Raw genomic sequence first — 12,714 nt, 5'->3', positions numbered from 1 at the left:
AAGTTATGTCATTTTAAGAAAGAAATAGACACATAAAAACGAAAATCATGAGAGAGAGAAAGTATGTGATTTTTTTTAATTTAAAATTCAAATTTTATGTGTCTGTATCTCTATTAAAATAACATAAGTTTCTGTCATTTAAAATGATAAATACTTTTCCCTTTTTTGCTTTTGTTTGGTAACAAAATATGTATAACTTACTTTCAAATTAAATTGTGTTTGTAATCTAATTCAATGGAGTGAAATTGAATTTAGGTATACTCACATGAAACATTGAAACGTGTGGAGTTTTTGCTAAGTGATTTACTGTGTCTTCGTTAGGACTTAAAACGTTTGAGATGGGGAATGCTTGCAGCAGAGGCCTACAAAGTACAAAGCCTGCTTGTTTCCATCCTAACCCATATAATGTAAAGCTGATAGATTCACCTGCAATGGGTTTCCTTTGAGCCCAATCCACCAAGGCCAACTTGTTTTAAAATATGTGTTTACATCATGGTAGGTTTTGGTTACATATTTTGCCGCTCTCCTTGTTAATATTTTACTTATAAGGTTGAAGTTTCAGTATATTATTTGTGCACGTCATCTTTTAGTCACATGATATTTGAAAAATGGAAAGTGTTAAAAAGGTAATAACATAAAATCTCATGCCACTTATTATTATTACTCACAACATTTGATACACTAGAAAAATTAGGATTAATAAAATAAATTCCAAATTAGTGAATATATACGGCTTAAGTATTTTACTAACTATTTTGTTTTCATCCCAATTTTGATTTGTTTAAACTCAATAGCAATAAATTCACATTATTTTCATGTTCTCTATTTTAGTTATCCTAACTATTCTGTATTTACTTTTGAAAAATTATACACTTATATTACATGAGAGTTATCTCTCATATTACACTCACATAAAAAGATGTGTTTTTTTTTTTTTTCTTCTTCTTTTTTTAAGAAAAATTAATGGATTTCACTTTATTTATCTCACAACATAAAATAATTTCTTTTATACTACATAAGAGAAGTAAAGCCCTTTACTTTTTGAGAAAAACTCATTTTATAGAAAATAACAAATTATCTTCTACTTAAACAGAAAGTTATCTCCTACTCAAAAAAATTGCGGAGCCGCCATTTTATTTTTATTTTTATTTTGACACAAAAGTCAACGTGAGGGCACAAAGTATTTCTTTTCTGCTGAGACAACCATTGCCCTTACCTTTTATTTTCTCATTTATGTAGCTTTATAATATCCTTTTCTCGGTTATTGAGTAATTCGACTGCCCTTCTCCATTTTAGATTTAGTAACTATTGGGTATTTACCTTTTCTCATTTGGTTACCACTTGAGTTTTTTTTTTAATAAGTTTAAGTAATATATTTTTCATGAAAAATTTACATGAAGTATGCTTTTAAGGATATATGTGTGTTTGTGTGTGATGATGATGAAATTTTTCCGAGGTAGACAAAAAAGCGGAATTTAAAACAAGAGAAATTATTGATTGTATATACAAGAATCTGTAATTAAAGTAAGAGAATTAGAGGAATTAATTTGGATTAGTAGTTGGAACTTGAATTTGGAATCTGAATGCATTTGTGACTTTTGAACCAAATTCAGAAAATGAACAATAAACTGCCATATATTTGTGCCAAACAATGCAGAGACTGGTGATTAGTGCACCTACACCTTACAATATATTGTTACTTAATTTTATTTTATTTTGTAAATATATTGTTACTTAAATTTGGGGCTTTTATTTGTTTGTTTGCTGAGCTTTGATAGGTTGGATTAACTTTTTTGTTGTTGTTGATGTTATCATTATTTATTAATATCTCCACTAAATAAAATTAGAGTGGATATTAGTAAAGTGAAAAAATAAATAAATTAAATATAAATATTTTTTTTGATTAAAAATAATTTCTAAGTCATTGTATAAAACGATAATTGTTTTAAACTAAATAAAAAATATTTTTTGTATTTAAATAAACAATATTTTAAAATATAAGAGAGTAACGTGGGCATGCAGCTAGGTGTCAAACGGTAATTTGTTATTAAGTAACACAGCCATCATTTTATTGAATTTGAACACCTCATCATCTCAAGGAGAGAGAATGGGCGTGTTTGAATTTTTTGAGTTCTTGTAGAGTATTTCTCAGCCGAAAATGAAAGGCTAATAATTTTTGAGATATAGCGATTACCGAAATAAGTTTTATCTTTATTGATAATATTTTTTTTCATATACTCAATTACAAATTGAACCTCTGCCAATATGCTTAAGAGACTCAATTATCTATTAATTATGTCGAATTTCGTTAGTTGTTAATTGTTTACTGTTAATTTTTTCATATATTGAATTGTTTATTGTTAATTAAAAGAATCAGTTAAATAATTTTAATAAAAGTAATATTATTTTATTTATTTAATTTAATTCTGATTAAATATTGAAAATTTCATAGATTTAAATAGGCTAAAAAATTTAGGATAGGTCTTTTATTTATTTAAATATAAGTGAAACAAATCTTACATCAGATTATTCAACCAGGTCAAGCGTAAAATTTCTATATAGATTTAACTTATTTAAATTAAAGTTTAACATGACCGGTTGATTTAACCCCCGCATCGGAGGCTTATGAGGGTAGTGAATCCTGAAACCTAATGTGTCCTTGAATTGGTCACAAGTTCTCCAAGTCAAGTATCCCATCCCATGTGAAACAAATCGTCAAACACGGCAAAGTTGGGAGTACGCATCCATCCCCAAATTTCAAACCTATGTTCCCCACGTGATACGCCGTTTGTTTGTGGCATACTTCTCGCGCCCATACCCCAATTCCTAATCTCCTCTTACTAGCGGGCGTTACAATTAACACCAACCAAACCAACCGGCTTTACATGACTTCAATTCTTTGCGTTCCTCCTTAAATTAATCGATGCAACCCTTAAGTATTCTCTAATTTAGTGTATTATATCAATTCATTCTCATCTCATTTACAAGGAAAAGACACATGGAATCTCAATAATTCATCCACTAAATGATACCCTACCATATTTGTCTTTAAGGTAATTTTCCTTTTATTAAATTTCAAATCAAGCCCCCGATGGCTCTTTGTTTATTTATGCGTTAAAGACTTATGATATTATATGAAAAGAATATCTTTTCCTGTACACATAACAAACATGTCAATCTCATTGAAAAGAGGAAAGATAAATTTTTTTAGTGGAATCTACATCTTTCTTATGTGTGTGTAGGAGAATAAATTCTTCTTATATAACATTAGAAGTCTTTAATCCTTTGTATATAAGTTTGATGTTTATCATTTTAAAGGACATAGAATTATGTCATTTTAAGTAAGAGAATGACATAAGTAATAGAAATTATCGGAAAAGAAAATCAGTATTTTTTTAATTTCAATTGTAAATGAAAAAATATTAGTTTGTATCTTTCTCCTACTTAAAATAACACAATTAAATATTTTTATCTTTATTTATTGGGTAAAGTATTTCTCCCGTCAATGGAGATAAGTTATATCCAGTGAGTCCAAAATGATGTCGTTTTAGGACAGAAATCAAGGTGCTTTTATAATTCTAATATATTGCAGGGTTATATTAGTCTTATCATTATGATTTTTTAATTTTAGGGGGATGTATTAGATTAGGATTTTGAAAGACTTTTTTGAGATAAAAAATCTATAAAGATTTTAAAAGATTGTTTAGAATTGAACGGACTTTAAATACTTTTTTAAAAGATATTTTTTACAATCAAGATTTCATAAAATTAGATTTCAAAGGATTTTAATAGAATTTATAAGATTTGAAAGGACAATATGAATTTATAAGATTTTAAAAAATCATATGAATTTTTAAGAAACATTCAAAATTACAAGAGTCAATAAAAAAATAACAAAGAAATGCAATGATATTAATAAAAAAAAAGTAAAACCTGATATAATTTTCTCAATCAATAAAACTTAATATAATATTTAACAAACATTCAAAGTCACTTAGCAACAACTCTCCACATATCTAAAATTATACTAGTCCTCCATGCTTTAACATTTTCTCGTTCATGCTCTTGGGTTTGACCAATGAGTTTAAAATTATTTTCTTCATTTGGTATCAAAGCTATGCATATATGATTATAAGATCTAATTTTTATTTATTTATTAAAATAATTCTAAATTTACATATAGAACCTAAAGTTCATGATAAATATCATTTGGAATTTTTTGCAATTGATCCTGAAAATCTTGAGATTTTTGTTCTACGTGATGAGAGTTTTCTAACCATATATCATATGCATATTTTCATTGAGTATTCTAAGAAAATTTTGAATTTGAATTTATGGGTTTTATTACATTAAAGTTTAGAAAAATTCTCAAATTATTTTCAATCGATACATTAAAACCTTAAATTGTTTTTGGGCTTTTGAAAAAAAAAAATTTAGTTACCTATTGATTCAAAAATTGTTTGAAATCATTTCCTATAGCGAAAGAATTTTGTTTGTGAATGTATTGTTATGAAATATAGGGTTTATATTAAGAAAGTTTCAATCTTTCTTTAGATTGATCTTGCTTTATTGATGTAAAATGAAAATTGGTTTGAGGATTTTATGTTATTTTTAATTCAAAAATCATAGTTTTTTGTGCCAAAAAAAAATCGCGACCATAACTTGAAAAATCATTTTTCAAACTTCCAAAAACTCTAAAAAATATGCTGTTTTTTAGATGGATTATATTAGAATCTTATTGGTTTGTTTTTCTGGATTGTTTTGTAATGAAAATCGCTAAAAAATCAGCTGCTTTTGAGCTTTAACGAAGCTCCCATGGCGGAACTCGGTTTTGAGCGGGTCAACCCACCAAAGAAAGAAGAAAACACTGCAATAGAGAAATATCAATAAATCATAGGGGTTTGGGTGAGATTGTGAGAGAGACATCCTATTCATATTTCTCACTAAAAAGTCTCACGAAATCCACACCAATAGAAAATCATTAAAATCGTAAGATTTTTGAATACCACAAGATTATTTTTCTTTTGTTTAAAATTCTGATTGAATACTAAAGGATTTGGATGGACTCTAAAATAATATTTTAAAATCCTAATCGAATACCATGCGATTTTTTTTTTTCAGTCCTTTCAAATCCTAATCGAATACCTAAGAATTTTTTTGTCCACAAATAATCCATTAAAATTCTTTGAAATCCCAATCTAATACACTCCTTTATAACCTAAAATAATATCATTTTGAACTCGTTGGATATAATTTTATCTGCATGACAAATACTTTTCAAATCACACAACACAACACAACTAAACGTCACCTAAATCAAACGTTTCCCATCGAACTTTGTTGGGGTTGGGTATCAAAACGAGGAAAGCCCAACAAAGTTAAACAGCCCAAGTCCCATGTTACCAACTAGGACATTGTATTATAGCGTATATTAAACTATCCATTACTGTCGTCTCTTCTCCACTCAAAGTGAATCACTCGAAATTTCGATTTCATAACCTCCTTTCAGATTTGGGCGAAACCCCAATCGCATTGAATGTTTGATCAGCTGAATCTCCGCTAGATCCCCTCTCTTGCACGTTTCCACCCTCTTCAAAAACCGAGAACCAAACCCGTCCCTGATTAAATCACTTCAGGGTTAGGGTTAGGGTCAGGGTTAGGGTTATCTCTAATGGCGATCTCCGATAGTGTGGTGAAGAAAGTGATCCTGTCATACACGTACGTGGCGATATGGATCTGCCTGAGCTTCACGGTGATCGTGTACAACAAGTACATACTAGATCGGAAGATGTACAACTGGCCGTACCCGATCTCGTTGACCATGATCCACATGGCGTTCTGCTCCTCCCTCGCATACATGCTCGTTCGCGTGTTGAAGCTGGTGGAGCCTGTTTCAATGTCCCGCGAGATGTACCTTAAATCGGTGGTCCCCATCGGTGCACTCTACTCCCTCTCCCTTTGGTTTTCCAATTCCGCATATATCTATCTCTCTGTTTCTTTCATTCAGATGCTGAAAGCCCTTATGCCTGTCGCTGTCTATTCAATTGGGGTCTTGTTCAAGAAGGAAGGTTTTAAGAACGAAACCATGGCAAACATGGTTTCGATCTCTGTTGGTGTTGCGATTGCTGCTTATGGTGAAGCCAAATTCGATGGTTGGGGTGTTACTCTTCAGCTTATGGCTGTTGCTTTCGAGGCCACTCGCTTGGTTTTGATCCAGATTTTGCTTAATTCCAAGGGGATTTCGCTTAACCCTATTACCTCTCTTTACTACATTGCTCCCTGTTGTTTGGTGTTCTTGTCTATCCCCTGGCTTATTGTGGAGTACCCTTCGTTGAGGGATAATTCTAGCTTCCATTTGGATTTTGTGATTTTCGGGACCAATTCCACTTGTGCTTTTGCTTTGAATCTCGCTGTGTTCTTGCTGGTTGGAAAGACTTCGGCTTTGACAATGAATGTTGCTGGGGTTGTCAAGGATTGGCTACTGATTGCATTCTCTTGGTCTGTGATAAAGGACACGGTCACTCCCATTAACTTGATTGGTTATGGATTGGCGTTTTTGGGGGTTGCGTATTATAATCATTCCAAGTTGCAGGCTCTCAAGGCTTCTGAGGCTCAGAAGAAGGCTCAGCAGGCTGATGAAGAGGCTGGAAGATTGTTGGAACAGAGAGAAGGGGAAGGCACTGGGAGGAAGAGCGAGAACCAGAACTGAATCACTGATTGAACTGGTGATATCTTTTCTTGGATACAAAGAGGACATGTTTGTTACTGTTCGATTCATGTTGGATGAGGCAGGTTTTGTTTTTGGGTATGTGGTGTACCGCTGTACTTCTATTAGGTGATTATTAGTATTATTATTATTATTGTTACTTCTCCCTGTTTAATTTCCTTACCCTTTTGGGGCTGCGATTGACATTTGTCCCTTATATTACTGATTCAGTGGTTTGTGTTTACCACTGGAGAATGAATTAAGCATTGTGGATGTTCCAAAAGTTTATCATTGAATAGCAAAGTTGATGATTGTTATGTCTTAAGTTTGCGTTTGTGCTTGTGTTTGTGATATTGAACAATTCTTCTGTTTCAACTCCACTCCCCTGAAATGTCTTGTTTTTCTCGTACAAAAGATGCATTGTAAGTAGTGGAGAAATTTTATCATGTCTGTAACCTGAGCACACACATCTTTTTTGGTTTAGGTTATACTTTCTGCACGATCACTGCTCGTTTCTTTTAGAAACACCATCTACATTGTTTCCTATCCATAGTCAGTTTTCAAGTTTGGAACCCCCTGGTCGCCTCCTAAAAACAAGAGAATGGACCTGCTTGTTTCATCATTTGTTTTCTATACTCTGTTTTGTTGGATTTGCTTGGGTCATTCGAACTTAGTGGACTTATGTGAGATCGCTAGTTGGTAGTAACCATACGTGAGACGAGCGATTACCTCTAATTCTTTTCATCACGCATTTGTAGCTTCCACTTTTGCTTGCTTGGTTGTGGTTGCTGCCATTTCTCGCTTCATTGTGTAGTAGATCTTGATATGTTGCTTCTGAGGGTATATGCTGCATACGATGTTCTGCTATTTGCTTGTGGGGGCATCTATCTCTAATGGAGCTTTGCGTCTTTCATTATTATCGTTGAATAAAAATGGAAGACAATGTAAGTCTACTTGTCACAGGATCCCAAGTGATTTTAAGTTGAGATATACTGTGTTTCTGGATTGCTTATACGAACGGTTCAATTACGCCTAACCTAAAATATTGATTGTGCGTCGTTTGTTGGCGTAGTGGAAAATATTAGACCGTTCAATTACAGCTGTTGAGATTTAGGAGATTAAAGTAGAAACCATCAGAATCGAACGAGGTTAGTCTAATGGTTAAGAAGCGCTACTTGCATAGATTAGTTAGGTTTTAATCTTTGATGCCAGGGATATGCCTTTTAATGTTCTTTGGAAAAACTTCATAATGGGGATAGAGGTGTCAAACAATGAATGGACATCTAATTGTAGTGTAGAAGATGGAATTACTTTCTTCTAAGTGGAATTATAAATTTTTAATGCAACACGTGGACCTGCATTATTGTTAAATCGCGAATCTTTATGTTGGTGTGACATATATTGGCTCTATTCTATTTATTGAAATAAGAGCTGAAACTATGAGAAGAAAACAAATAGGCCCAAACCATTTCCTTTTAAAATATCGCTTAGTCTGGACCATCTATCAAGTTGGTCACTCCTGGTGGCGGAAGCCCTTGACGAGTTGTTAGCTTCAATCTTGGGGTGGGACAGAGTTTTGTCGGAGTCTAATTGTCTTTATATTGTAGGAGGAGGGATCTAGATCCGGAATTAGGAGGTAAGTTCCATTTTATGATATATTCAACAGAAATTCCGGATTTTATAGTTTTCTCTTCAATAGATGCGAAGCGGCCAACCTGGCTCTCCAATTGGATGAGAGTTCCTTGACTTCTCGTGTTTTGTTTGATGTGTTAGAGCTTGGGCTTTTGACCATTGTATGGTATAGTTTGGTGTTTGTGCACCGATGATCTATCTATAACAAAGGCAATGTTTCTTCCACCTATTTTTATACGGAAACCTTTCGAAAAGGATGTGAGAGAAAACAATGGTTAACTAAACTTCAACTATGCATATTTTTTCATAAAAATATTTCTGCAACTTAATGCAAATAAGTTATCTGCATTTACTTTCAAAACGACGTCGTTTTGAAAGTGAAAGATTAGAAAATTATAATTATAATTATAAAGACTATAATAACCCTGAAATAAATTAAAATTACAAAAATATTATGATTTCTGTTCCAAAACAATGTCGTATTGTACTTATTGCAGATAACTTATATGCAGTAACGGTAGAAAAAGCGAACCCATATTTTTTATACACTTTATTTTGAATATAATAGTTGATGTAGTGTACATTTAATAATGCATAATAACGTAAATCTTTTATGCATACACACCTAAGAACCTCTAGTAGAATCAATCAATGAGGAATTGAAGATAACGCAAGTTTGGTATAAAAAATAGGAAAATGTGAGATTCAATTGATTATAATTATAGATGAGTGCGTAAAACAATCAGGTATAGTTTATTTTTTACCCTCTCTTGTACGTGATGGACTGAGTCATTCAATAGTACAGGAGCGTTAAAAATATTTTTGTTTTTGGCTGAGAAGAACTCTTCTATGGATAATCAAAAATTCATAAAGAAAGATTCAAGGGGTAGATTCTATCAGACGAAAGCCATTCTTTTTTATCTAAGGAGGCATTCCACGCAAGACAGTGGTTCCACTTCATAAGACAACGGTGAAAAGGGAAAGCAAAAGAGTTTATATGTGCATCATCCAATATAGCCACGATCTCATCTAACGGTCAAGGAGGCAAGGAACATTAAGATCTTTAAAAACCTAAGACAAGTAAATTGCAAAACTAAATAGACACAATAAGAGAGACTATTTTTGTTTTTCTTTGAGAAAACTTCATAAAATCTCCAGGGATTTGCTTCTAAATCATCATTTGTGCTTTGATTCATAATCAATTACCCCCTTCTACTTGTAAATAGACACAATAAGAGAGACTATTTTTGTTTTTCTTTGAGAAAACTTCATAAAATCTCCAGGGATTTGCTTCTAAATCATCATTTGTGCTTTGATTCATAATCAATTACCCCCTTCTACTTGTTTTCCATTCAAATTTAACTAATGGTGTAAATGCTTATTCGGAAATCATGCTCTCGTGCTACAGGAGAGCAAATTTTTTTTTTACACAAATTTATTTTCTGTGCCAATTAATTTTCTTTTTCTTTTATAATATAAAATGTGAAACCCACATTTAATTTGTCTCTACTTTTTTTATCTCATGCTATCCTACAACATAAGAAAATATGAACCCATGCTTATTATAGCTTTTTTCTTTTAAATACATTATTCTTTTTTTCTCTCTGAATTCTCTTCTCAATCTAGGATTCATAGGTCAGCCCTTCTCCTCTTCTTTTTGGTATGTTGGAGTCAACACACCTCAATCTTCTTGCGGCTCCAATCTTTTACAGGTTTTAGGTACTTGATTTTTTGGACAGGTTTTAAAGTTTTTTGGACAGGTTTTGGGTACGTACTTGATTTTTTGGATAGGTTTTAAAGTGAAAAATTATATTATTTTTGGGCTGGAAAAATGTGACTTTGTGGCTGGAAGAATGTGATTTTTTGGTCAATCTTTATTTATTATAGCCCTAAGATTGGTTAATCAGTGTTTTGTTTAGAGGCTAAAATGAGCTTTGCTCATCAAAGTAAAAATCTTTTATGTGACGCAGATCTGTGTATGTGCATTTTTTGGGAAAAAAAGAATAAAATATATTTTGGGTCATTAACAAAAAATTACAGGACTCAATTCAATCTCTTAAAAAAAAAGTAAACTTATGATTCTTTTAAATTTCATGATAGATCCATGTTATTCTTTTTGAGAGATTAATGTGGGTCTTTTTGAATTTCAGAGGACCATATTTTGATTATCTGGATCTATTTTTGAATTCTGAGGTATTACGAGTAGACTTTTTTTTTTTAAGAAATTAAATTGATGCCCATAATTTTTGTTGAGAACCCAAAATGTTCTATTGTAACAGTTTAGTTGACTCTTGATTATTTTTTTTATATTAGGTTAAAGTTTTTTTTTTGTTTGTTTATATTCTTTTATATTTTAATATATTTAAAATTTTCTTTAATTTTTTTTTCTTTATTCTTTTATTTTAAGTGTTCAGACTTCAGACATTAAAAAAAATATCTAGCGGGCAGAGGCATGCCGATAGTGAGCTACGTTTTGTGCAAATGGTATGTTCATATAGACGCTAAAATTGGATTCAATTGTACGTTTACATGTTCTTGGAATTATGTAATACTTTATAGATTATTGTAGATAGCTAACGACCTATGTTTGACTTTCTTCTGCAAAAATGAGGTTTTTCCTCCTCACACTCGCCAGATGCTAAAGCAATGGTTTAGAATCAACATAAGTGCAATATCAAAATTAATGCCAAGTATGGTTGTTACGACTTACGACTAAGTGTTTCCATATCCATATCCATTTAATTGCTGATAAGATGGAAAAGAAAAGAATCGGGACGTGGCTATCATAAGAGATAGCCTTTCGTATTTCTTCAACGGATAATAACTGTATTATAAAGCAGCACACATAAAGAAGAAAAGAAAATTTGGTCCTATGTATAGTGAGATGTCTCATATATATTCCTTTCAGGTGCTGATAAGACAGCAAAAACATGAAGGTGTACACCATGCCACTTTGTATCTAGGGATCCTTTGACACAACTCATGTAGTCGAATCAGCAAACTACAGTGAAGAATTCGTGGTCTGAGTATAGCGCTTTAAGTCAACGAAGAGTTCGCCATAATTAGAGTTTGATCCAAATTAAATCTTTGTTTTGTTTTTTTTTCGTTTGTTTTTTCCTACTTTGATGGCACATTCCAAAGTTATTTACCGTCATTATTATGTCACGAGTTGTTATCTGTTAGGATATTAAAGTGTAATGAGTTTCACATTAGTTGATAATGAATTAAGTGAAATTCATATAAGTGGGAAGATCCATAACTCAATCCCTTAAGGTTTTGAATTGAGAGAGTATGTCAAACTCACTTGATATGATTGTGTTACTATCCCATTTGCAAGGTATGAGACTTGGAGTTCCACATTGGTTATACGAGCAACTAATGTAAAATTTATAAGGTCTTGAGCACTCTCATCTTTTGAGCTAGCTTTTAAGACAGTATACTTCAAGATTCTTATCATAATGGCCTAGCTTAAATCATAATTCGCATTCTATTAAAATAATAAATTAAAGTGATTATTAAACTAATAATTTTCAATGATGATAAATAATTTATAATATAAAGGTTTGAGGTACGAGAGAAAGTAAAAAGAGATGAAATAATTTATAACACATAGTTGCAAACCTTGGAGAAATGAAGAGACAGTTACCCAAGATAATTTAATTTAAATTTTATTTTTAATAATTTAAATTTAATTCAATAGCTTGTACAATCATGCCGTCCATGTACTATATTTTAATTTGACCTGGTATAGTACTTTCAAAATATATTAGAATTTCTCTAAATTCTTTATTGGTAAAATTAAATATGAACTTAATAAACCTATCACACATAAAGGGAATATATTAATCGAAAGAGTAGGAAAAAAAATATCGATCATTTATATAAGATTAAATAGTTTATATATATATATATATATATATATATATATATATATAATTTTAAAATAATCTTAATAAACTTCTTGATTTAAGAGAGCGGCTCTTAATTTTTTGGAAAAGTATGAACACACTGTGCCCAGTACTAGCCAAACAGAAGTATGAAAACTGATCATGGTTTGACGTAGATGTGAAAAACTCTCAAGCTTGTTGAGATTTACGGAATCAATCACAAATGGAAATTTGAATATCTGAATTTAATTATATTCTGCATTTTATGTTCACTTAATATTCACCGTAGGTTTATGAGTGTAATGTGTTCTTGTTTATGATTGACATGCAAAAGTTGTGTGATTAAAAAGACATGCACATTTGCATTTGTAAGTTATCAATTGAAATTATCCTTTAATGTATAGACAGCGACAAAAAAAAAAAGCTAAAGGAAAATTAGAAAGCAAGCTTGATTGAGCAAAATGTAACAAGGGCTTGAAAATACCAGAT

The 12,714-nt window shown here is 31.5% G+C and overlaps 1 protein-coding gene across 1 annotated transcript; it reads left to right on the top strand.

Moving 5' to 3' along the window:
- Positions 1-5,450: 5,450 nt before the first annotated feature.
- On the top strand, positions 5,451-7,010 carry LOC133291094 (probable sugar phosphate/phosphate translocator At5g25400). Its single transcript, XM_061489279.1, has one exon. The coding sequence runs from the start codon at positions 5,672-5,674 to the stop codon at positions 6,707-6,709; it is 1,038 nt and encodes a 345-aa protein (XP_061345263.1). The 5' UTR covers positions 5,451-5,671; the 3' UTR covers positions 6,710-7,010.
- Positions 7,011-12,714: the final 5,704 nt, after the last annotated feature.

Source organism: Gastrolobium bilobum, unplaced genomic scaffold, assembly GCF_033153095.1.
Source record: "Gastrolobium bilobum isolate Gb01-03AN ecotype WA unplaced genomic scaffold, APGP_CSIRO_Gbil_v1 utg829, whole genome shotgun sequence".
NCBI classification, from domain to species: domain Eukaryota; kingdom Viridiplantae; phylum Streptophyta; class Magnoliopsida; order Fabales; family Fabaceae; genus Gastrolobium; species Gastrolobium bilobum.
The sequence above is the reverse complement of the archived record's forward strand: the minus strand, read 5'-3'. Positions and strand labels throughout refer to the sequence as shown.

Coding starts and splice junctions, on each gene's coding strand:
- LOC133291094 (XM_061489279.1), top strand. CDS start 5,672: ATGGCGATCTCCGATAGTGTGGTGAAGAAAGTGATCCTGTCATACACG.